Below are 26,699 nucleotides of genomic sequence, written 5' to 3'. Positions count from 1 at the left end.
CATAAGAATACTAATAAATTATATAAAAATTGATAAATTTGAAATCTATTGAACTTTCAACCAACACTTAGACTGCTTAGTACTTAAACTGCATCCTAGAAATGGGACATATGCACTTAATTTTACCCTAACTCTTAGGAGTAAACTGGAAACACAAAGAAATTATACAGAGATCCACCTTACATGAAGGATTAGGCGGCTTGTAAAAGCAATGTTACCGGACAAGCAAATGGGCTTCCAATCAGACCACAGGTGCACTGACCAATTATTAGAGTTGACCATATATGGAAGAATTGCCTCCTCCTGAAAACCAGCAAAATTATCCCATGAAAAAAATAATCTTTCTGAAAACAATATCCTATAATTATGGGATACATAAAATTATGAAACACCTTGTCAATCAATGATCCAAGTAATCATGGGTTGGTGGAATCACTGCTATTCAGTCCACATCACCCGGAGCAAACAACTGGATCACTAACCTAAACTTGGGGATCTAACATTGTTGCTCTAAGCCATACAAAAGAAGAATGTATTCATATTCTGTAAGTGGATGGTTAATGAATTGTTGAAAAGTTTATTAATAAGCTATGCCTATATTGCATGCTTAGAATGGTGTGAGCGTCTACACAGCAAGCCAATAATTTCAAAATAACGGGCTTCTTACTCCGACTTCTGTAACTCTCGTGGAGTAAGGGAAGTGGAAGGAAGAGTGTTTTTCCTTTGACTTCCTGATGTGTAAACAGTGCCAAAAGCTGAGTTCAGGTATTTTGACTTCAGCTATGCAATTAATGTAGCTGAAGTTGCGCATGTTAATGCTAGATGTACCCATACATTTATAAAATGACAGATTAGTTTTCTTATTGGAGATGTAAAATAACAGGCAAGATGAGCTTTAAATTTTCATAGCCATACTCATCTGTGATGTAAATGGAGGTGTAAATTACATCTTGGGATGTGAAACCAAGTACAAATGGGTGGAGTTGCTTAATTTGTATTGATGTAGCATTCAGCTGGTTTGCAGAATAAGCATAGTGAAAGTGTAGTAAGAAAAGTTAATATACAGGGGTATGTCTAGACTACATGCCTCTGCTGGCAGAGGCATGTAAATTGGACATACCGACATAGTCAACAAAGCTTCATTGTTTAAATATCCCCAGCATCATTAAAATAAAAATGGCTGCTGCGTTGTACCGGCTCAGCTGATTGTCGGCACAACACGGCAGTCAAGACAGGGATCGGTCGGCAAGGAAACCCTTTGCCGACCAATCCTGTAAACCTCGTTTCACAAGGCATAAGGGATCGGTCGACAAAGGATTTCCTTCCTGACCGATACCCGTCTTGACTGCCGCGTTGTGGTGATGATCAGTTGAGCCGGCACAACGCAGCGGCCATTTTAATTTTAATGAAGCGGGGGATATTTAAATCCCTGCCTCATTGACTATGTTGGTATGTCTAATTTACATGTCTCTGCTGGCAGAGACATGTAGTCTAGACATACCCTAGAAAAGTACAAAATAAAATATATGTTTGACAGAACTTGTTTTAACTTACACCCTTCTGTTAGAGTAAGGCAGAAGGAAAAAGACTAATTTCCCACTGGTTGTGAGTTTTGCCCACCCACTGACTGTCAGATTAGTACAAACATGTTTTATTATTTTCTCCCATTTTCAGAACAATTTACCACACCAAATGCATAAGTTCTCCACAACTTCTCAATTTGGTCCAGAGACTTCCATGCAAATTGCAAGCATTCATGTAAGGTCTGATTTTGACCTTAAGTAAGGTGGCATGTTGGTCATGGAAGTCACATTCCATGATTTTCCATGACCTCCATGACTTCTGCAGCAGCCAATGTGGCTGTCTCTGGGGCTGCCCGAGACAATCAGGGAGCAAGGCTAAGGCAGGCTTCCTTAACTGCTTTGGTTCCATGCCCCTCCCAGAATCAGGTTGTGCCATCCCTGTGGTCCCTGGTGGGGCAAAGAGTTACCGTGCACTGCTCTGATCCTCAGTGCAGACTCCACAGCTCTTATTGGTTGGGAACTGCAGCCAATGGGAATGATGGGAAGAGTGCCTACGGGCACTGGAGTGCATAGAGACCTCTGACCCCTATTCCTAGGAGCTGCTCTCAGAGGGATGTGCTGCTTGTTTTTGGAGACTTCCAAGATAAGAGCTGTTCCCTTCACCCCCTCCCACAACTCAACTCTCTTCCCCAGACCACAGCCCACACCCTCTCCAACATGCAAACACATTCCCAGAGTTTGCACCCTTCATGACCTCCTGCACTGAAACTCCCTTCCACACCCAAACTCTCTCCCAGAGCCTGCACCTCCTGGAGCCTCCCAAGCTATACCTTTTCCTATCCTATGTCTTCTTCATGTATTTTAGTAGGAATGTTAGTAATGCAAGAGTTTACAGGAAGAAATACTTGAAGTGGAAGCCCCAAGCTTTCTTCTCTCACAGCTTTTCTCTCTCCTTTTGCATCATTACTGCCCCTCCAAAGTTGGAGTTCTGCACCCTAAGATTTTGTGGGTACACATACTTGATTGGATGATGGTATTGGGACATCTTTTGAATATGCATGAATGAAACCACCTTCTACCGCCTTGGATCTGGTCCCAGGCATGGAAAAAGTGGGAGTTTTGCGAGTAAGTGCAACAAGGCCTGCTTCCTTAATTCAAGAGGATGGTTAGCTGGGTCTGGCAGATTCTCGTCTTATTTAGATAGATATCACAAGCTCACAAGGAGTACTGATCCAACTGACAATTCTGCCACAGGGTCTTTCAGAATTTCTAAAAAAGAAATATTAGGAACAAATAATTTCTAGAAGATATATTAACCCTTAACTTATTCCACTAAAGCCAACTCATACAGGGCAAATTATATCCTGCAGACCTTGCATTACTAGAATTCCTACTAAAATATATAAAAAAGATATAGGATAGGAAAAGGCATAGCTTGGAAGGAGAATGAGTGAAGGAGGGGTGAAAATAGAGTGAGTGGGGCAGGGGGCCTGAGAGAAGAAACTAGACATGGGCTCAGGGAAGTGGTGGGGCAGTGTGCAGGATAAAGGTCTTTGGCTTTGTGTAGTTAGACAGTTGGCCACCCTACCAGCCAAACTGGCCACCACTGGGGCAATTTGAGTGTGGGAGGGGGATCTGGACTAGTTCGGAGGGGTGGGATATGGGGCAACCCTTACCTTGAGAAGCTCCCCAGAAGTGTCATGTTCCTGCAGCTTCTTGGGGAAGGGAAAACCATGAGGACTCCTTTGCATGCTGCTCCTTCCACGAGCACTGCCCCCTGCAAGTCCCATTGGCTGTGTTTCCTATCCAATGGGAGCTGCAGAGTTGGAGCTTGTAGTAGGGGTAGCACCTGGAGAAGCCCTGCTGGCCACCCCTCCCTCTGGGAGCTGCAGAGACACGTGTCTGCTTCTGGGGAGCTGTGCGGAGTTGACTATGGTGTCTGCCAGCCCTGCTGACCCTCTCAGCACTAGCAGAAGTCTCAGGTTGCATGCCACTGTCTGGTTCCTCCTTCAGCAATAGTGGGAGTCCTGGGACATGTGCCAGCAACAGTCCCCCCCTCCCAGCGTGCTTTTAACCTGTTCCAATATTAAAACTTTGTGAACTGTAACCAAAATAATTAACTTGCCACATTCCCATGAAGATAGCTTGTTGGTTAATGGCCTTTGTGTAAGCTAATTTTATTTAAAATTTTAAAACATTAATAAAGTTCAATTTATATAAAAATGTCTCCTGCAAGCAAAGCCACTTCAATGAAGCTTGTGGTCTGTGCTTTCCCAAACTCAGAGTACATTCTTATTCCTACTTGATGTTCCTCCTGCTTGAAAAAGAATAAGGAGAGGGCTATCAACATGTGCATATTAATTTTAGTCTATATTTATCTTTTTCCATTAGATTAGCAACTGTGCTCAAGTAACTCACTTCAGATAAAGCTAACAAGACCATGCTATTTTAAAAAGCTTTATCTTTGTGGGATTAAAATCTTAAGGGATTTTTAAAAGGTAGCTAATTTAGAAGAGAACCATTATATGTAAAACCCAGTTGAGTGGATAAACATGTCCTCCTAACAAGTCAGGCGGAATAACAAATTGAAGATGCCTTTTTACCCACAAGGATTTTTGCAATGGGCAAAACTATGGTTCCTTGTCCTTGAAATATATTTATGAAAGACTTTTTTGTGTTTTTTAATCTTTTGCCCTTTAGAATCTAAAAATAAATAAATAAATTGTGCCTTGCAAGCTTTGTACATTTGAGAATAGCACGACAGTCTGATCTCACTTTAAACATTTGTTCTGTAAAATACACACATAATTTGCATAGCACCCTCCCCCTACTGTCATATGTATTTGAAAATGGTCTTCTCAGAATGACTTCAAATCTGATAGACTGTTTTGTGGCTGGATACATTTAAAAGAAAAGATGTTTTAGGGTGAATTAATCCTGCTTCTTTTGAAATACCAAGTGAAGCTCTTCTTCACTTGGTAGCAGCAGTGGGACTGGTGACAAGTCCAGGGCTAGATACAATTACATGATCTGTATTAAGTTAAGAACACTAAATTAATTGCCATTTTGGATGCTTAGTGTGAATTCATGCAGCTCATACTCAGAGAGTGAGTGCTTCTCTATACTTCTCTGATTATGGCTATTGTCCTTAATAGAAACTACACTCACCGTGCTTATCCCATTAGTATGAGACTTCACAAGGTACGCAGCAGTTCTCATGATCAAACAGTGATGTGTCCAAGATTCATTCCAACTGGTATTCTAAATCAAATTCTCAGAGGGGTAGCCATGTTAGTCTGTAACTTAACATTTTTTTTAAAACAACAAGTGGTCCTATAGCACCTTAGAGCAGTGGTCCCCAACCTTTTTAGGTTGTCGGGCGCCAGGGGGCGTGGCCGTTTGCCCGCCGGGCGCCCCCCCCATCCACGCGCCCGGGAGCGGGGCCCCCTCCAAGGGCCGCGCGCCCGGAGCCGGTGCTCCCCGTCCCCCCCGCCGAGTGCCGAGCGCCCGGAGCTGGCGCTCCCCCCGAGTGCCCGGAGCCGGCGCTCCCACCCTCCCGCCGAGTGCCGCGCGCCCGGAGCCGGCGCTCCCCCTCCCTCCCGCCGAGTGCCAAGCGTCCGGAGCCGGCGCTCCCCCTCCCCCTCGCCGAGTGCCGAGCGCCCGGAGCCGGCGCTCCCACCGAGTGCCCGGAGCCGGCGCTCCCCCCCTCCCGCCGAGTGCCGCGCGCCCGGGGCCGGCGCTCCCCCCCGCCGAGTGCCGCGTGCCCGGCGCTCCCCCCGCCAAGCGCGCTCTCCCCGCAAGCGCCCGTGCGCCATGTGCCCGGGGCCAGGCCAGCCCCGAGCACCTGGCGGGCACCCACGGGCACCGTGTTGGGGACCACGGCCTTAGAGACTAACAAAAAATATAAATACTATCATGAGTGTTCATAAGCACAACCAACTTCTTCCAAGCTTGTGATACTATCTATATTTTTTGTTAGTCCCTAAAGTGACCATTTCCACGTAAAATGAAGTAATCTATCGCACTAGTTGTATAAGAGAAATTATAACCTGGAGTCCAACAAGATTCATAATTGATTTAACTCTAATATTTTAAACATACCCTTAAGCCAAATTCTGGGCTGATTGATACTATGTGAGACTGAATCAGTTCCAGAGTCTGAGATAAATAATCATGTAACCTCTGTCTACTGATGTTACTCTACCCTCTTGTTTAGGATTAATTTTGATGGAGGTTCATGTGGGTGTAAAGCAGTGTGGCGCACAGTGTTTCATTCTGGCATGTTAAAGAATAATAGTTCCTGACTGATGATCACTCTAGCATTGAAACAGGTTAAAAACTGGTTCACGGTCTCTTTCACTGAACCTAAGTCATCAGTGTCAAAGTGACATCACATTACCACAAAAGGGCCACACTACTCACTTACCCCGCATGAGGGTACATTATAACTATAATTAGAAACATACGCCTTCATGATGACAAGAACTTGGTATCTAAGAGAATTTCTGGACCTCTGGCCAAAATAGAAGACGCTTTGGCTGTGTCTACATTGGCACCCCTTTCCGGAAAAGGGATGCTAATGTAGACTTCGGAATAGCAAAATCTGCGGGGGATTTAAATATTCCCCGCGGCATTTGCATTTACATGGCTGCCGCTTTTTTCCAGCTTGGGGATAAGCCGGAGAAAAGCGCCAGTCTAGACGTGATTCTCCGGAAAATAAGCCCTTTTCCGGAGGATCTCTTATTCCTACTTTCAATCCCCTGTGGATTTTGCTATTCCGAAGTCTACATTAGCATCCCTTTTCCGGAAAGGGGTGCCAATGTAGACACAGCCTTTGCGTTTAGGAATTAGTAAACTGCTTCCTTTAAAGCCAAAGCCATCATAAGTTAAGAACCCAACCAAATGCTGCGAGGCATTAAGCAGCCCTCCTTCAATTTCTTCTGGAGTCAATGGCAGTTAAAAGATCTAATCAATTCACAGGATCAGACCCTGAATGAGACAGACATAGGCGGGCAAGAGCTACGGTACCCTCATTGTTCAGTACAGAATTAAACTGCCTGTCTCTGTTGGACAGTGCTACAGGATCCAAGTTTGCTCTTAAAGGAGAGCTTCTCAGTTGTGAGTAAAATAACAAACCTTAACTCCATGTAATTGATTGACAGTTAAGAGCTGAAAGCCTACACAACATCCCAGAGTGAGTAATGAACAGTGATTCTCTAGTAGCTATAAATTACATCCTTTTATGGTCTACCACATCCATTATAATAGGGAAAAGAAAACTAAGCCTTGATTTAGCACTGGACATTTCTTATTTGCTCATGCTTTAATGTGCCTGTTTGAATGGCTCTGTTCCAAAAATGTAGAAAAAATGGTAAATCAGGCACTTGGAGGGTGATTATCATAGACAGTTCCCTAAGTAAGAACTTAATTATGTTGATTGCTCCCAGAGTATATACTAGAGTAAAGAACTATTATGGAACATGATAATGGCTTCAGTAGTGCATAAAGGTTATTTTCTATTGTTCTCTGTTATAGCTAATATGTTAATTACACAGGAGGTCAACTTACATGATCAGAAGGGTCAAAGTGCTCAGAACGTAACAGAATAACATTATACCCTCACAAAATACAAAATGAGGGGACACAAGTGCAGGAAAAAAAAGGAATTGAAAGGAACTTTGGGAAATATAGGGCCAATTGTGATGATTCTACAGAAATTGTTTTGGGGTATTTTTTTTTGGAGAGGTGATAGAGGGCACTTTAAAATGCTTTTTAAAAATGAGAGGGATTCCATAAGGAATGAGTGGTGCTTTGTAAACCACATCATCAAAGGATAGGTCCTTTGGAGATTCAAAAGCAAGAGTGGAAATCCTCAATTGCCTAGACAGTTTGTGAATGTAGATTTAGAGCAGTAGTGGGTAAATATCAGCTAAAGGGCTGGATCCAATTTGACAGTGTTAGCTCCTGGCCGGACACTATTGCTATATTTACCTGCACCTCCGCAGGTACAGACAATTGCAATCTCATTGGCTGTGGATCACCCTTTCCGGCCAATGGGAGCTGCTGGAAGTGGTGTCCTAGTCTGCACCATTTCCTGTAGTTCTCACTGTCTGAGAACGATGATCCGTGGCCAGCAAAAGCTACAATTGCCCATATCTGCAGAGATGTAAGTAAATATATTGCCCTCTCCTGATTTAAAGTGTAGATACTGCCAGGATAAAGCTCCAAGACAAAGGCTGTGTCTAGGCTATATCCCTTTTTCAACAGAGGGATGTAAATTAGACACTTTGAAGTGAAGCGGGAATTTAAATATCCCACGCTTCATCTGCATATTGCATCATGGCGCTCTTTCGAAAAAGCACCATTTCGAAAGTAAAACTGCGGTCTAGATGCAGTTCTTTTGAAAATGGCAGGCTTTATCTAAAGATCCTGTACTTTTCAAAAAATGAGGTTTACAGGATCTTTCGAAAAAGCCTGCCGTTTTACTAGATTGCAGTTTTACTTTTGAAATGGTGCTTTTTCGAAAGAGCACCATGATGCAATTATGCAAATGAAGCGTGGGATATTTAAATCCCTGTTTCATTTGCAATTTTGAAGTGTGTAATTTACATTCCTCTGTTGCAAGAGGGATGTAGTCTAGACACAGCCTAAGTGATCAAAGTAGGCAGAGCCAACACCATTTATATTCTTTGGGCTACTCACAACCTATTTGCTTTAAGAATGTATTTTGACTATTTGTCATTTGATTCGGAAATGTGATTTGTTACCTATTCTTTATGGTTTCCTGACTGGATGCTTGAAAAGTTTATAAATTGGAGGAGAAATATTTTTGAGATTTCCACATGCCTGCAGACAAAAGAGCCTAGTATACATTCTTCCTTTAGTTGATGCAACCATCTGACTCTGCCAGCCAGTAAAATGGGTCTGGCTCTAATACACTGCTGCCACTGATCCTCTCCCTTTGACTATACCACAGACTAACAACAAAGGGGAAAGATGTCACTGTTGGATTTCAAGGCTTTTATATAGGTACACTCACAGAACTTGCTGGTCTTTTCCAGTAATAATTATTGGAGAGAAAAATGTGATCTCAATTTGGAACTATTGGTGCAGGCAGGCTCTACAGTTTTTTGCAGACATCTCCAATTTGCTGCAAATGCAGTGGTATGAGGGGTAGAGAGTACTGGTTGTCCTCACTATAAGTCCAAGGTACATTCCAAAAAACTTTGAATTATAGCGAAATAACTGAAAGCAGGGATTTCCCCCCCCCCCACACAGCTGACTTCCATTTGCGCAAACAGGGTGGTTTTTTTTTGCACGACTTAAGAGTGTGGAATGGGAAGACTTATAATGCATCAGTTCCTACAAGCATCAACATCTTTAGTGTGGAATGGATGCATACCAGGGCGACTTATAGTGGGGACGTGCTGTATAGTAACTATACCTGCATCATTACAAAGTCAAGCTACATCTTGCGAGACCTTACGCAACCTATTTCCTGATTACCTTTGTGATCGCATGTCATTTTGCACCCCTTGCCACTCTGCCCAAATCAAGGGTGGGCAAGATACCTCTTTGCGGGCCAAATCCAGCCCACCAAGCCACTGGATCCAGCATATGGACCACCCTGCTAGGATCTTCAGTCACACAACAGCCACTGTTTTAAGTGCAGGACTGCTCCATGTGACTCTCTGGAGCGAGGGGGAAGCTTCATGTGATCTACCCATCCCCAACCCAATCCTCAGGCCAGAAACAACCGGACAATAGGAACTGAACCCAGCCAATCTCTCAGCTCCTATTGGCTGGAAATGACCAGGGAGCACCACCAACTGCTGAAGGGAGCTCACTAGCCAGGAGTGAGAGGCATGCACAGAATTCAAGTACTTTCCCTTCACTTCCTGATAGTCTAGGAAATGGAATGAAAAGCTAGTAGTGTCCCAGAAAACATGGCTGCTCCCCTGAGACCCCCAAAACTCCTCCCTTGTTTAACAAGGCAAAAAAAATAGTTGGATTAGCAGCTGTGATCAGCCAGTTCTCTGTGGACCAATACCATGTGCTTTGCAGGCCACCTGTGATCCAATTTATCACTATAACAAATATGTACAACCATTTTTATTAACTCTAGAATGGAAATCACTTTGGATAGAAGGTTTATATCTGGTTGGAAGTAATATTCCAAAAGAGAAATCTGGTTTCAACAGAATTCATTCTTCTTCATGCCTCTTCAGTTTTTGACCTCTACCTTATCAACAAAGGTACCAACTAATATCTATTTGTCTGGCTTTAACTTCCAGTCACTAGTTCTGATTATCCTTTCTCTGCTAGACACTTTTATTATCTGTATGTTCTGCTCAAAAGGTATGTATATAACGTAATCAAGTCACTTTTGGATCTTCTTTTTGATAAGCTGAACAGATTGAGTTCTTTAAGACACTTTTTCCAGCCCTTGAATAATTCTTATGGCTCTTTTTTTGTACTCTCGCCTATATCTTATTAGATTAGTGCACATTATTTTTTGAATAAAACTCAAATTTTTGCACATTGTTGCCAAATGAAGTAGAAAATCAACAACTGCACATACCTTCTTTTGCTGGGTATAACTCCCATCTCTTCGCTGTCCCCTTCCTGAGTGACCCTCCTCGCCTGCCACCACTCATCATCAGAGGCGTTGATAACATGGAGGATGTCTCCGAATTTGAAACTGAGTCCTTGACTTGGAAGGCCACTGTCTTTACTTTTGTCATAGTCAAACATGGCTCTGGGAAGGAAAATAAGGGTGTGAAAACAGGCAATTATACCAATCATGCCAGCACTTACTACTGCACGGTTTCTTGTATTTTAAGTCCCTCTGATTCCTTTCAATAGGGATCATAAGAATTACTTCTTCCTAATTTAACTCAATTAGTAAAGTACCTTATTGCCTATTTTATTTCATAATTTTTATGCATTCATTGGAGAGTTTCAGAGGTGTGAATAGGGTGTTTGTATCTGCATGCCGCCTCATTGACGTTGATAGGGCTCCATGTAAATGCAGGGGTCTGTCACCATGAATCCAGCTGTGGGATCTAGCAATCATTTTTTTCCAGTGGAAAACAAATCTGAAAGGTTTCTTTTAGTACAATACAGCTCAAAGAACCCAATAAAATGGAACGAATATTTCTTCTTCTGTGGAAAACAAATCTGATTATAATTCCTAAATGCAGAATTCTGAACTTATTGTGGTCCAAAGGGGTATGCACTAATTTATGTCTCCTACTATTAGAAAAAAAAGATAGAAATCTTTATTAGTAAACATTTTCCTATAATGGATTTAACACAAATAATTGTTGCCCATTGTTGTGCAATTGCATAGAACGGTAATAGCAGCGTTATTGGTAGATTTAAAACACTCTAGGCTACTTCCTCTAGTGAAAAGAATTTTTTTTAAAAAAATGAATTGTCACAGTTGTTGCTGTGTAGCCTTAGGTTGCATCTGTTCAACCATAATCATTTAACAGCTGCACACACTTGTTCTGGATGATATTATGTAAGGAAGAAAATACATTTAAAATAGTATCTTCTCTTAAGGAGTTGTGCATCCTGCATCTTTAGAAAAGTGACTACTGTAGAGACTTCTTTTATCTAGCTCAACTCCAGTTATTCACCTTAGATGGGTGAAGACAATACAAATGCTAGCATTATTTCACTAAATGTTATGTGATCTGTGGGGCTAATTTCACTTGTCTCTTCTGTTTTCAATGCACTTTGAGCATGGATAACACTTGCATCCATCCTTTTACTGCAGAAGCAAATACCCAGTAAAGATGCAGACATCCTTTAAAAAGCTTACTCAGCACAAACAGTGCCCAACTGGAATGCAACAAATTAATTAAATATATGGTCTTTCAAGGGCTCTTGGCCAGCAGTTGGTCAACTGATGCTCTGCAGTATAAACCTACAATCAAGAACTACATCAATCCAAACAGCAGATGCTGATAGCTAAGGAATGAATGAAGTCTTGCTTTCCTTGAGAAATTCATAGAAAATTGTATCTGGAGAAATGGCAGCATCCTCACTGCCAAGTTTTAAACCAATAACCTGTTTCTAATTGGCTTAAGAAGATGATGCATCAGGAAGCCAAACTCTGACTTTTACTGAATGCCATGAGTTATCACATGTATTAAAAGCATTTTATGAACAAGCCATTAAATATAATAATATACCTTGATATTAAAGGCTGTAACTACCTTCTAGTCCTGTCCACAGAGCAGGCAACAATGCCTAATATTGGTTACACACAATAGATCCTGAATCCATCCAAAATTAATCATCCACAATTAATCTCCAAACACACAACATCATTTTGTGAAGCAGAGAATGAACATGATGCTCTTCTCTACAAGTGAAACAAATTACAATGGATGTGATGGAAATGCTTCATCTTTGGAAAGTTCTCAGGCAGAAGGAATGATAGATTCCAAATGCTAAATGATGGAAGGAAAAGAAAGAGGTATTTGTTTCTGAACAAACACTAGAGTCCCATGTGCTCATGCATTAATCTAAAACTGCAGATTACCATGCTGGTTAATGCTAATGATGAATACAGATGGTAATGTTTGCTGCTGACTTACATTGATTGGAGCTGTTGTGTACAACACTAATTAAAGTGAGATTAGAGATCTGAAGCAAGAGAATTATCAAGGGCACATTTTATTGACTGAAACAGTTCTTGGCTACTGTGCACTGCAAATGTCGATTCCTGAAAGAAAATAATGCAAGTGCTGATTCGAATCCCTTTTTCCTACACATGCCAGAGGAAGAGTCATACTGGAGTTCTGGAGATCATAGCTCTGGTAACACTGAAGGCTTTCAACCACCTAGCAAAAAACACTGTCTGCATGAACTGATAGCCAGGGATATGTAGAAAACAAATGGTGGTCTTGATTTAGGAAGCTATTAAACGTGCAATTAACTTAGGATTATTCATGTCTATAAAGTTCCTGCACCAAAGAGCTTTTAAACTAAGTATATTAGTATCTGCGCTTTAGGATAGGGACTTTGCTTATTTTATGTCTATACAATGGACCCCCACTTTCAAGTACTCTATCGATTATGCATAAATTCAAGTTATGAACAGAAATAATATACTGAATTTGACACAGCAACTTTCATACAAATGTATCCTTCCTTTCTTTCAGTGCGGGACTGTTATTCACAACAGAATTGGGCCCCAAAGACTGAATACACTATAACCACATCTTTCTCTGTGTGACACACAAAAGCTCCCTGTTTATTAATATGTGTAGGATTTGCCATCCGACTGGCTGCTTTGAGGTACTGGAGTATGGAAGTTAGAGGTTGTAAGTGGTTTTCCCATGTTCAACTATAGAATATGGTATCATCCAGGTATGTGTTAGTATAGTCATTATGGGGTCACCTTTCCCCCGTCAAGGGGTAGTATCTATGTATACTGTTCAAATGAAATTGTCTTTGCCAACTGGGTTCCTGTCCTCAGTTGAAGTCTGAACTATGTAGCTTTTCAGCAACCAGGGGCTTATTCACCACAGATACCATCATTCCTCCTGTAAATATTGCCATAATGTCTTATGATATGTCCAAGGATTGCTGCATTGACCTGAACGTAAAGTCAGGCTGTGAAGGATCTAAAGAGCTATCCACCATTTGCACTGATCTGGCTAAGTACTCGGCTAGTAAAACTGCATATTGTTTGAGGGCCACCAGGCTGTTGTGGTTACCTGCTTGAAGGTTTAGAGGAATGCCTTGGAGAGTTGTCAGCAAGCCCCATTTTCGTAAGTCTGATAGGAATGAGGGCCATAATGGATCAAAGCTGTTCAGTCCTACTCCAGCAGATGGCGACCATGTATTGTAACTCCTGCTGCTGTTGTGGTTGTTGGGCAGATTGATCACAGATTATCTGTTGTGGCTGACTGACCGCTTGCTGGAATGGTTGCTGCTGATAAACCTGTGGAACTCCTTGCCAGAGGAGGCTGTGAAGGCTAGGACTATAACAGAGTTTAAAGAGAAGCTAGATAATTTCATGGAGGTTAGGTCCATAAAAGGCTATTAGCCAGGGGATAGGAATGGTGTCCCTGGCCTGTGTTTGTCAGAGGCTGGAGAAGGATGGCAGGAGACAAATTGCTTGATCATTGTCTTCGGTCCACCCTCTCTGGGGCACCTGTTACTGGCCACTGTTGGCAGACAGGCTACTGGGCTAGATGGACCTTTGGTCTGACCCAGTACAGCTGTTCTTATGTTCTTATGATAGTTCTGAGCAGTCTTTCGGCATGGCTGAGTCCACATGCAGATAGCTTTCCAATTCAATCCTCTTTGCTACCAACTGAACTATAAAATAATAATACTTAACAGGCCAGAATCTCCGCTGGCGTAGATGGGCATAATGCTATCAACAATGGATCTATGCCCATTCTCAGCACCTGAGGATCTGTCCAGCATTTGTAAAATGTCCACTAGAGGAAATTTTCTGACATCTAACATCCTTGTAAGGAAGACAGTTGTTCTCCCCTTTTACAGATGGGGAGTCTAAAAAAAGGAGAGATTATACGATCTGTCCAAAGATACAGATTCAATTTCAGAGTCAGAATTGGAGGCAGGCTTCCTTTTTTTTCAGCTCTCTATTACATATGCTGCCACCCACTTGCAAGATCCATTTGAATGACATGAGATGAAAACTAAGGAAAACTATGATGATGTAATGTTGCAGCTGTCACAAAAAAGCACAAGAGAACTGTGAATAAAAACACCTATAGCAATATAATGCTCACAGCAAATTAGGAGCTCTATGCCACAGTAAAGTTTCAGCTACTGATGTCAGAAATAATTTCTTTTGTTTTACAAAAACTGTTATTGTTTTTCTTTTTATCTCACGTTTGTATTTTGGGGGTGTTGTTTTCCCTAGTTTCCACTAGAGTTAGAAGGGGGCCCAAGCCAACAGCCCCAGATCTGAACATTCCAGAACTTGGGGAAAATTTGACTCAGACGGAAAATTTTTGGACTCAGGCACGTCTACGCTTGATCCAAAGCCCAGAGAAATAATTGAAAGTCTTTCTATTGATTTCAAAGGGATTTGGATCAGTTATTTGGTGAGAGAATAGGGTTTGCCATCAAGAAGGAAAAACCAACCATTGTTAGGATACTGAAAATTCATTAACATCTAATGAACCACACAGAACCCTCTTGAAGCAGGCTTAAACCAGAAAAAGGAATTTGCAATTTCCCATGGATCGATAAGAAGGATTTCATATGTAGTATCACAACTACAGAGAAAAAATAATGTCCCCAAAGGTTGTCACCTTCTATACTCCACAAGTGAATTTATGAACTTTACTATAATCTGCATTTTTACATCTTTGGAAATAAGTGTTTAAAGTTATAATAAAAAATGTTTTAATACAGAACATGCCTTAAACCATTCTTACAAAAAGGTCTGTATCCAAAGCTGTCTATGTCCTCTCAGCTCTGATCTGCACTAGGGAGTTATTTTGAAATAACAAGTCCATGGGCTGGTTATTTTGAAATAATAACTTCTGTTTGTCATGAGGACTGTAACACTTATTCTGAAATTGTTTTTTCAAAATAGCGTTAGTGTGGATGTTCCACTGCTGCTATTTCAAAAAAATTGTCCTCCAGAGGCCTCTCCTAGCTGTTCTTGTGGCTGCCCTGGCCACACTCATGACAACTCCACTTCTTCCCTTCTCCTGCAGACTTTAAAGCTGCAGGTGGAAAGGAAAGGGCTTGTGGCACTGGCCTGGACTGGTGTGGAGATCCTGGATCTCATCAAGGTCTGGGGAAAACCAGCATCCAGGATCTCCTCACCAAAAGGAGAAATGCAAATGTCTATGGCCAGATGGCCACCAGCCTCGTGGAAAAAGGGTACACCAGGACGTTGGACCAGCTCCGTATGAAAATTAAGGAACTCCGGCAGGCCTACCCCAAGGCCATGGAGCAAAGTTCCCACTTTGGGGCTGTATCGCACACCTGTCACTACTATGAGTAACCGTGTGCCATCCTGGGAGGGAAGCTGGTCACCTCCCTTCCAGTCATCGCCTATTTCAGCCAAGAAATGCCCGGCATCAGCCTCCACAAGGAGGATGACAACAAAGAGGAGGAGGAGGAGCAGGCTAGCCAGGACACCATGCCTGCCAGCCAGGAGGTGATCATTAACCTGAATCCAGTCCCCCACTCCCAGGATGTCTCCCAGGCTCAGACGATCCTGGGAAAGGCACTTCAGGTGAGTTCCATCACTTTCCCTATACATACGTAGGGGCAGGCGACAGGCAGCAAGGGGCTGCATGCTCCTCGCTCAGCTTTCTTGGCCTGGGGCTTGCACAACAGCCTGTGCACATGGAGTGCCAACCCGGAGCACTTAGCCCTATGACGCTCTCTCACAGGAACACGTCCCCTCCTCCTCCAGCTGGCAGTAATAAAAGTTCTTTCTCTGTGGGATGCCGCCACTGCCAGATCTGGTGTGTGCGGGACACGGTAAGAAGCTGAGCCATCTCATCTCCCCCTACGGTGCATAGGCTCCTGGCCTGTCTGAAGTTGGGGAAGCCCATGGCCACAAAGCCAGTGATGATGGGGTTGATGTTCCCCAGGCTGATGACCCTCCACAGCAGGATGGTGTTGATGGTCTTGACCATCAGCATGAGCATGGCCCCAACTGTGGATTTTCCCAGGTTGAACTGGTTCCCCATGGAGCAGTAGCTGTCCAGTGTGGTGAGCTTCCACAGGACAATGGCAACACGTTTCTGCAGGGGGATCGTGGGTCTCATCCAGGTGTCCTATTGCATTAGGGCAGGGGTGAGCCATTCACAGAGCTCCAGGAGGTGGCCTTCCACATGCGGACGTTTTGGAGCTACTGCTGGTTGTTCTGTTGATGCAGGATGATGCAGTCCCACCAGTCGGAACTGGTCTCCCTTTGCCAGAAGCAGAATTGCATGGTAAATAGAGGATGGAGGATCATTTGGAGCATCAGGAGTGCCAGGGCCTGGGTGAAGAGGTCCCCTGATCCAGGCTGTTCATTGTGGTTCTGAATCAACACGTTGGCAATGCTGCTTACTGCCTTTTAAATTGCAGAGCTGGAGCAGGGGTTGGTCCTGGTGTGAGGCAGGCTGCGTTCCCATATCAAGTAGTCGATAAAAATTCAATCACCTACTCGATTACTAAAATAACCTCAATTTAACATCCCTAGAACAGAAGATGAGGCTTCACTCTTCATGTGGGAGGCAGTAGATTTAGGCACTTTTATAAAGTCTGGGTGTTACTGCGGTAGATTTTACTGTTCTGAGGCTTTTTCATTACAAGTTTAATTTGTTTTATAAGGGTTTTAAAGCTGGCCATTCTGAAAGCTCTGTGAGATAGCTTCTATTCTGTTTTTTATCTAGCCCCAAACTCAACAATTAACTATCTAGGCCTCACACAAGTTTTATCTTACTTGACTGATTTTCTGTTCAAGGAATGGACTGGGTTTCCTATCAAATTCTAACATTGAATCGTGTGATCATCTGAGTAAGTCTCCTTAAGGGACACAGTTTCCCTCAGAGTTGTGTGAAAAATTCAATCAAACCCCAAACCAGTCAAAATTCAGTGGTTTTTTTAGATTTATAACAAACAGCAAACTTAGATCAGGTTTATTCCAAGTTTTCATTTCAATAAAACTGGGCTTCTTTCCAAGTGAACTGAACTGCCAATATGTGGTTTTGCATCAAAATCATGTCAATTTTGCAGTTCACCTTGGTTTTGATGTGAAAATGAGGTGAAGCTCTGCAGTTTTAACAGTGTATCGGATTTGAGGTTGACAGAGAAGCTTATTGGCACAGAAGATTGTGTTGTGACAATTGAGATTATCCATTTTGAGAATGGAACTGATGAGTGACTGGATGTCAAATGAAGGATACTTTAAATGTGTAGTGTAATTTGCACTGAAATTACAACGTGATGTGAAAAAATGCAATACGAACTAAAATGTCTTTCTGCTATCTGTATTTTGAAGCAATTTCCAATGTGTCCACAAGTTAGGGTTTGTTTTGACTTTTTGTTTAATCACTATTAGGATACATGAACTTACCATACAAATATTAAGAAATCAGTCTGTACTTGTAATATTTAAAAGGCTCTTTATCAGTCTCTTCTCATCATCTATATATTCATTGGGTTCAAATTCAAAAAAATGATAACCAGATATTATAATGTGGCTTGATCTGATATTTCCATTGGAAGAATTTCCTATAATTATTTTCGCCAAGCCACAAATATTGGGGGATCTGTCCTTTTCAAAAAATGAGCTATCGCACATCTGGTTGTTAACTGCGCTGTCAGTGGTTTAGATTAGTAACCTTCTTTGGACTACTATGGGTTCCGCAGGTAGTCTCTCAGCAGTTTAGTTTTACAGAATGAATGCTACAGTATGTGATTCTTAGAAGAGTCTCAGAGGGTATGTCTACATTATAGCACTAATTTGAACTAACTTAATTCGAATTAGTTAATTCGAAATAAGCTAATTCAAATTAGTGCATCTAGACCTAAAAACTAATTCGAATTAGCGTTTTGCTAATTCGAAATAGCAAGTCAACATTGAGTGGACCCTGAACTGAAGTTAAGGCTGGCCGGAACCAGTGCCGGCAGGGCATCAGGTTAGGTCTTCGAGTGTGGAGCTGCTGCCTCAGGCTAGCCGAGGGCTGTGCTTAAAGGGACCCGACCCCCACCCCGGACAGACAGTTCTCAGGGTTCCCCGCTTGCTTGTCTAACTCGATGAGGGACAGCAAAGCAGTCCTGTCTTGGAGTGCCCTGAGTGCCCACACTGGGCACATCACAGCACTCAGCCATCAGCCTGGCTGCACTTGCCACAGGCTGCCATCCGGGGAGGGTCAATCGGGGGGCTGTCAGGATCCAGGAGGCCCTGCAGGACAGCTTCCACCCTGAGGAGCCCGCAGAGCCACCCCAGTCCTCTCCATCAGGGGCTCGTGCCCCATTCCTCCCTCACCTCCTTCCACTCACCCCTTCCTAGCCCCCCTTCCTGATGTAAAAAATAAAGGACATGTGTGTTCAAAAATAGAAACTCTCTTTATTTAACAAAACTGGGCGGGGGGGAGACTGGGAACAGGAGGTGAGAGAGGGGAAGAGAGAAGGTGGGAGAGGGGAGGGGTAAACCTGGGAGGAGGGAGCTGAAAGGGGGAAGCCAGGGGAAGAAGGAGGAGGGGAAGTATAAAACTATGGTATGCCATATCTTCAGTACTGTGTACAGATGTGGTCTCCTAACCTCAAAAAAGATATTTTGGCCTTGGAAAGGGTTCAGAAAAGGGCAACTAAAATGATTAGGGGTTTGGAACAGGTCCCATATGAAGAGAGGCTAAAGAGACTGGGACTTTTCAGCTTAGAAAAGAGGAGACTGAGGGGGGATATGATAGAGGTATATAAAATCATGAGTGCTGTGAAGAGGGTGAATAAAGAAAAGTCCTTCCTTAGTTCCCATAATATAAGGACTAGAGGACACCAAATGAAATGAATGGGCAGCAGGTTTAAAACTAATAAGCGGAAGTTTTTTTTCACACAGCACATAGTCAACCTGTGGAGCTCCTTGCCACAGTAGGCTGTGAAGGCTAGAACTAGAACAGAGTTTAAAGAGAAGTTAGATACATTCATGGAAGTTGGGTTCATGGAGTGCTATTAGCCAGGGGGTAGGAATGGAGTCCCTGGCCTCTTTTTGTGGAAGGCTGGAGATGGATGGCATGAGACAAATCGCTTGGTCATTGTCTTCAGTCCATCCCCTCCGGGGTACCTGGTGTTGGCCGCTGTCGGCAGACAGGTTACTGGGCTAGATGGACCTTTGGTCTGACCCAGTATGGCCATTCTTATGTTCTTATGTTCTAAGCTCAGGGTCGGGGGTCTCACTGGATCAACTTGATTTTCATTCAAACCTGCTCCTGGGTTTGCATGTGGCCTTTGGTGGCCAGGCTGGCAGCTATCCTGCCTTAGACGGCCGCTTTTCTGTGCCTAGTGAGATTATGGACGCTAGAGGCCTCCTCCCAAACCTCGATGAGATCCATGATCTCCACACTAGACCAGGCGGGCGCCTGCCTCTTGCAGCCCCGGGCAGGCTCCTGTGAGCCGCCAGCCTGGTCCTGGGAAGAGGCGGAGGGCTGGGTGGCAGCAGGTGGCTGGTTCATTCTGTGCCAGGTGCAGGGTCTTCTGGCTGGGTGCTGGCAGGCTTGCAACTGGCACAAGCACTGTAGCCAGACCGTGCCCCTTTAAGGGCTCCGAGGCAGGGAGTGGGGCAGAAGAATTTCCCTGGTTTGGCCCAGAGTGGCCACCAGGGCAACCTGGGAAGAGCTAGCCTCCAACTAATTCTAATTAAGTGGCTACACAGCCCTTAATTCGAACTACTTAATTTGAACTAGGCATTACTCCTCGTAGAATGAGGTTTACCTAGTTCGAATTAAGCGCTCCGCTAGTTCGATTTAAATTCGAACTAGCGGTTTGTATGTGTAGCCCCTATTAAAGTTAATTCGAACTAATGGCTGTTCGTTTGAATTAACTTTGTAGTTTAGACATAGCCAGAGTGAATAGGAGACAGCAAGTCAGAAGATATTTAGGGCACCAACCTGCTCAAAAATAACTCACAAAAGATTTATTTTATAAAAAACATCGTAAGTGAATATTTTCAAACAGGGAATAAGAACATAAAAATGGCCATCCTGGGTCAGACCAATGGTTCATCTAACACAGTATCCTGTCTTCCAACAACAGTGGCCAGTGCTAGGTGCTTCAGAGAGAATGAACAGAAAAAGGCAGTCATTGAGTGATCCACCCCCCGTCATCCAGTCCCAGCTTCTGGCAGCCAGAGGTTTGGGTATACAAAGAGCATGGGGTTGCATCCCTCACCATTTTGGCTAATAGCTATTGATCAACCATGTAATTCTTTTTTGTATACAATTATACTTCTGGGCCTTCACGATATCTCCTAGTAATGAGTTTTACAGGTTGACTGCATTGTTTGAAAAAGTATTTCCTTATGTACCTACTTCACAATATTGTAGACTTTTGTTGCATTTTGTTGCTAAGATGTGTGGCGTATATTCCTTTTTCCCCACTAACTGTTTTAGAAGTCATTGCTAGGGGATGCTCTAAAGTTGCCAGGTGACTTTTGCTTCTGATAGCACACTCTATTGGCTTTTAACTTTCTATATAAAATGAAGAAAAAGAAGTATACCTTAGTGTGCATGTAGCTTGGTTTAATAAAGTAAAAATAAAAATATATATTACTATTCCTAAATTTGTTTTGACAGCGATGTTTGGCCACCACTTAATTTTTTAAAAATGCTTTAAAATAGCATTGAAAAAAAAAGGTATTTTAACTATACACACCAGCATTGCCAATTCACAGCATTAAAAAATCTCGAGTCCAGCCCCCCGAAATCATAAGATTAAAAAACAGAATGAAAATCTTGGCCCTTTCTATTTACCTTCTGTATTTTTCAGCCTTTAGGATTCTCTGCAGTAATACTTTAAAGTTTTTTAACTTTTTGCTAAAAACTTGCTTTTTTTCCAGAATGGGGGATGTTATTCTCATGTAAACAGCTGACTCCAGGTGTGGGGGCTTTAAAAAAACAAAATATTGTAAAATTTGGCAGCACTGTTACAGGATAAAATCCATAAGAAACCCATTTGTGATGGCTGATGGAAGCCTCAGGTAGCATTTGAGTATTTTGTTGGGATGGTATGTTTTGTTCAGTTTTACTTATCAACATGTAGCCCAAGGTCCAGTGTGTTTCAGCAGCAGCCCTGGGAACTATAAGTTGTGGACTACAAACTGCGGCATGTTGGGAGAACTTCCTGGTTCCTTCCAGGATGTGCCCTCTGCCCCCAGCAGGGTCTCAGCAAGGACTGTGCTAGAAGCAGCACACAGGCTGCATGCTGAGAGAAGGGGCTGCTGAACTGTTTTCCTGTTCTATGTTTTTTACAGAATAAAGCCTGTTCCTGGTGATTTTCGGAGTGGGTCTGGTCTGAGGTGCACTCACACATACACAACGCAGAGCACACCAAGCAGCCTCAGGCCTAGTCCTCCCCCCACAGTGGTGTAAGAAATCACAAGCTTCCCCTATGCTGAATAACCTCACACTGGGCTAGCCAACAGGAGGGGTTACAAACAGTAATAAGCCACCATAACTGGAGAGAGATAGAGACATCTGATTTTCCTCTCCTTAAGCTCTAGGTGCGTGTACTAGTCACACCGCATAATCAAGCTTGCATACTGATTGCTAACTCTCACTCCACAGGATGTTTAGAACAAGCAGTACGTTTTCTCTAACAGTGTCTTTCCCCTTGTCTTGAACAAGGTCTCTGCATTGCTTGTAATGCAGCTCATGTGGTTCTGAACCTGATGCACTACTGCATTATTCTAAAGCCCACTGATTTTTGGGAGGTTGTACTAGCATCACTCTGGAGCAATGCAGCAGGAAACCAGCCCTCTGCATTTACAATTCCATCCTAAATAAACACTACAGCCCTTTGTGCTTTTTTGTTCAGCATTGTGACCCAGAATTGTTCAGATCTTGCACTGCAAAAGGACCATTTAAGACTTCAATAGAGCATGTATTGTTGCAAGGTTACCTATTCTTCTAAAGGGTCATATTCAGATAGGTTCCCGAAGAATCAACTCCTATAGAAATCAATGTGTCAAGTCCTTACTCTGACAAAGAGCTCCTGCAATGGTACTTTGTGATTTCTTAGCTGACAGCATCTAACTATTGTGAGAAGATTTTAACCATCTTCTTCCTTACTCCACAGAAGAGTTATTTTCTATAGTAATTTCTCCATCAGATTTTTGCTGAACTGTGTTGAGTATGGTAAATGTATACATCATCATTTCATTGTTTCAGTTTTGCCTACTTTGTCCTAGCAGATACTCCATTTCAAAGCAAATCTAACTTCTGATTCTGGTTTTTTTTCTGTCAATGATTAACTTTCAGGGCCACACAGAAGCATTTACAAAACAGGAGCCCCTCTGCAGATTCCCTTTACCTGTTGCAAGGTATATTTTCTCTCTGTCAAAGTAACTTCAGTAGTCAAAGATGCAGCAGTTGATATATTTACTTTCTCATAGACTTTTCCCCCTGAGTTTGTCTAGTTTTTCAAACATCTAAGAAACATTTCTGTTCTTTCAAGAATAATCTTACAGATGTAGGTACATTTCTCCTGCATGCGCCTCTGATTTTTAAATGCTTCTAAGTCATGTAGGTACTTTTGAAAATTTTACCCTAAGCAGCATTAGGGATGTTTACACTGCTCAGAACCTCATAAAATGAAGCCCTTATACATATGCTGGGTGGATTTCTTTTTTTTAAAGTTGATGGATGCTTTCAATATTTATTTTAAGCATTTTTCTATTTTTATCGATTAAATATTCATAGTTGCACAAAAATATGGATTTTAACTTTTTAAATATTCATCATTTTAATTTTCATATTGGAATTATGGGGGAGGTCAGACAATGTGGGAGTCAGGCAATTGTTTCTTTTCAGTTGACACTGAGATTCAAAAGTTAAAGTTTCAGAATTCTTAAACACAAAATCTATCAACATGTCAAAACACAAAAAGTAATTATCTATAAAACACACTATACTAAGTTCTGAAGCAGAAATTTTCTTATTTTGCCTATCTGTAAATGTACATGATAATCAATGGATATATTTTTATCGGTTTGTGTGTATATGGATAAAATTGACATTCACCAATAAAATATAATCTTTCTAGCATACTTATAAAGTAACACATGGTTTCATATTCTAGACTGTAATATTAATAGATGTATAGATTCCATGTAGCTGAAGAGATCATTGTGATCTTCTAGTTTGATATCTTGTGGAATACAGGCCACAGAACCCTCCCAGAATAATCCATTGAGGCTAGGTCTACTCTATAGGGTTTTTTGGGAAAAAAGCTACACAACTTGCACTGTGCAATTTGCATAGCTTTTTCCGATAGCTTTTCCTGAAGAGGCTTTTCCACCATTTGACCCAGTCTAGATGGGGCCAAATGGTGGAAAAGCCTTCTCTTTCAGTGGAGCCTTTGTCCCTCGTAGAACGAGTCATACTGGGCTCCCGAAAGAGCACATTTGATCTTACACAAAAAAAAAAGCGGAAGAGCAAATGCGTTCCTTGGAAAAACCCTACAGTGTAGATGTATCCAGAGGGTATATAGCACAATGGTATATAGAGCAGTCCTCGTATTTATAATGGCTGGAAAACAATCTGACAGATTATATTTAGATGAGAGTTTCTCCTCATTGTGCCATCATGGTGTCACTTCATCAACAATATTTCAGTGAGGTTGGTATCATGCTGTTACTTCAAGTACTGAAGGAAGAGGTTGCCTCTCTGCATTATAGTAAGATTTTTTCTGTCACTTCTTCCTCAGCAGAATCTGCAGCTTCTTCATCACTGAGAGCATGTTGTACAGTCTCTATTTATTTCAGCATGATGGCCAGGACCATTAGCATCATTGTCAAATCAATCGGGAACATCATCTTTGTCAACTTCTGTGTAGACAGGAAGTCTGTGGAGGAGAACAACAAATGCACTGGTCTCTTCTTCAGCTGCCAGTGCTGCTGTTGCAGCTGTAAGTTCACTGTCCTAGCGTCCAAAGCTTTCTAGCTAGACTCTGCTCTCTGTCAGACTGAAGTAAAGCCAGTTTACCTGATTCACTAAATGATATATTCTGAAAAATTTTACCTGCTCAAAATTCATTTCCAAACATAACATTCTCATTAATATAAATACATTTTAAAATTGTGTGTCTGAAATTCTTCAGAAAATCACTCATTCCCTTATGTCTCTACTCCTGATGAATATTTTAATGTACAATCTTCTGTCAGAAAGTAATTGGCAATAGAACACTAAATCCATTCTAACAAGTAAAAGGACAAATTTTATTCTGAAATGATATGAAAATGACACTGTTCTCCCTTACCCTCCTTCCTGTCTTTTGTCTTTCCATTTTGCTGATTCCCCCTGCTAAGTAAAGCCATGGAACAAAAGAGTAAAATGTAGAACTAACATGACATTTGCTGCTACCACATTATTCACTCTGTGTGTCTTCACCCATAAGGCAAGGCAAGGCAAGGCAACACAAACACAAGGGGGGAGGGAGAGCTTGGTGGTTCAAGCACTGGTCTGTTAAATCCAAGGTTATAAAATCAATCCTTGTGGGGGCCATTTAGGGATCTGGGGCAAATCTGTCAGGGATGGTACTTGGGCTGCTGTAAGGGCACAGGACAGGACTTGACTCAATAACCTCTGGTCCCTTCCAGCTTTATATCTCCATATTAAAAAATAAGACTTACTGAAATGCTTGCCAAGTGTCTTTGAGCTCTGAAATTAAATTCTCATCAACATCATCCAACAATTCAGTTTAAAAAAAACAGCTTGCTTCTCAGAACTGTTGCCTTTGTTACGTGATATTGTAGGTTCTTGAGGTCATAGTTAACATTCCATTCCTCCAGAGACTGCATTTCTGTGATTGTTCTAGAAAATCAGCCTGGATTGCAATCAGAAAGACTCTGTCTAACAGTCATTTTCATTATGAACTAACCTCCCCCGCCAAAAAAACTGTTAGCTCAGCATCTGGAATACAAACACGACAGCCAATTTTTACAATCCCAGTGTTTATTACTTATGTAGTAATATGACTGCTTAAAAAAGTTTAATATAGGGAGCACTGGAAAGATTAAATGTTTAGTGGTAAATATCAGTAATCATCAATTACACAATATACCACAATCTGGTGAAAAATATTTCCACCTACAATAACTGAAATTTACAGATGGGCAAAGTAAGAAAAAAGTTCTTGAGAACTTATTAGAGCTTGGTTTAAGAATATTTACCTTGTATATTTTTGACAAGTGATGTTGACAATTTGTGTTTTAACTGTTATCAAACTTTTAACTTCTTGAATCTTAACATCCATCATCATTAAATGATTGTCTGACTCCATCACTGTCTGACTCCCCCACATTGATGCTTAAATCAATGATATTATTGAAAAATTATATAAAAATCAAATGTTGCCAAGCCCAAATGTTATGGTGAGGTAAATAGTGATACAAGTGATCCTGAATAGTTCAGTCAGGAGTGTGTGGTCTTTTAATCCAAGGGTCCAGGGTTTAAGTCCCTATTCCAACAGTAGGTTTTTAATTGAGAGGAAGGATGGGTCTAGGTGTTAGGTCATTAGCCTGGTGCAAGACCTTCCAGGTTCAGATCCCTACTTTACCCCTGACTACTCTATATCATTCTGACGAATTCACTTAGGGCTTGCCTATAAAGGTGTGATTTGTAAAGCATCATAACACGCTGTGCTCTAAGTGCTCCATGTAAACCCTGCCGACAGACTCTAACAAGTACCCACTTGCTACAGTTTAGAGTGAGCCACCAGAATCTACATAGCATGGTTAGAGTGCAACATTAGGGTTGTGAATGACTAGTCAAGGATCTGATAAGCAACTGACCAGTCAACTAGTCTCTTCCCTCCCCCCCCTGCCCACTTGCTTGCTGCCTTTACCAGAAAGAGGTAGCAAGGGGGTGGGGGTGGGGGGAGAATTGAGGAGCTTCTTTGAAGCGGCAGCATAGAGCCTGGGGTCAGACCCTGGGCTTCACATGGCACATGACTCCCCCACTGACACAGGCTCCATGCAGTGCTGCCGCTTTGAAACGCTGCACGGAGCACAGGGCCAGCGGGGGACCGCTTGAGTCCTCCTCTGACCCTGTGTTCCCTGCAGTGCTTTCATCTTTGAAGTATAGCAACAGCCCCAGAGGCTGTTGCTACACTTCAGAGATGAAAGCGCCCTTATTGATTAATCGAATAGCTGATGCAAATTGCATCGACTATTCAATTAGCCAAATAATCAAAATTTTACATCCCTATGCAACATGTTATAGTGCTTTAGGAATCATAACCCTCTAGCATGCTGTGCCAATACGCTATGCCAGCACTGGGAAAACAAGCCTTTAGTCTTTGTGTGCCTTGGGTCCGTAACTGCAAAATGGTGATGATAGTACTACTGCATGGGGGGCCATATGAGCACCTAACAGTTGTGGCCCAGTGAGCCAGTTTACCTCTATTATATTCACTGCTTTGCAGTATATTCTGCTTTATTATATTCAGCAG

General features: G+C 42.2%; 1 protein-coding gene and 1 long non-coding RNA gene across 17 annotated transcripts in view; both read right to left on the bottom strand.

Moving 5' to 3' along the window:
* DLG2 (discs large MAGUK scaffold protein 2) overlaps positions 1–26,699 on the bottom strand; it is a 1,584,089-nt gene that overhangs the window by 72,623 nt on the left and 1,484,767 nt on the right. For all 16 annotated transcript variants that reach the window (XM_075919430.2, XM_089775764.1, XM_089775765.1 and 13 more), the window contains one exon: positions 10,105–10,281. In XM_075919430.2, the coding sequence (XP_075775545.1) occupies positions 10,105–10,281 (177 nt within the window). The remainder of the gene's footprint in view (positions 1–10,104; positions 10,282–26,699) is intronic.
* On the bottom strand, positions 23,879–26,182 carry LOC149525980 (uncharacterized). The gene is made up of 2 exons (XR_016348568.1): positions 24,880–26,182; positions 23,879–24,092 (listed from the first exon to the last, which is right to left on the bottom strand). It is a non-coding gene; the product is annotated as an uncharacterized LOC149525980 (long non-coding RNA).

This window comes from Pelodiscus sinensis, chromosome 1 (genome assembly GCF_052426305.1).
Source record: "Pelodiscus sinensis isolate ZL-2025 chromosome 1, ASM5242630v1, whole genome shotgun sequence".
NCBI classification, from domain to species: domain Eukaryota; kingdom Metazoa; phylum Chordata; order Testudines; family Trionychidae; genus Pelodiscus; species Pelodiscus sinensis.
Note: the sequence above shows the minus strand (reverse complement) of the source record. Positions and strands in the feature narration are given on the sequence as shown.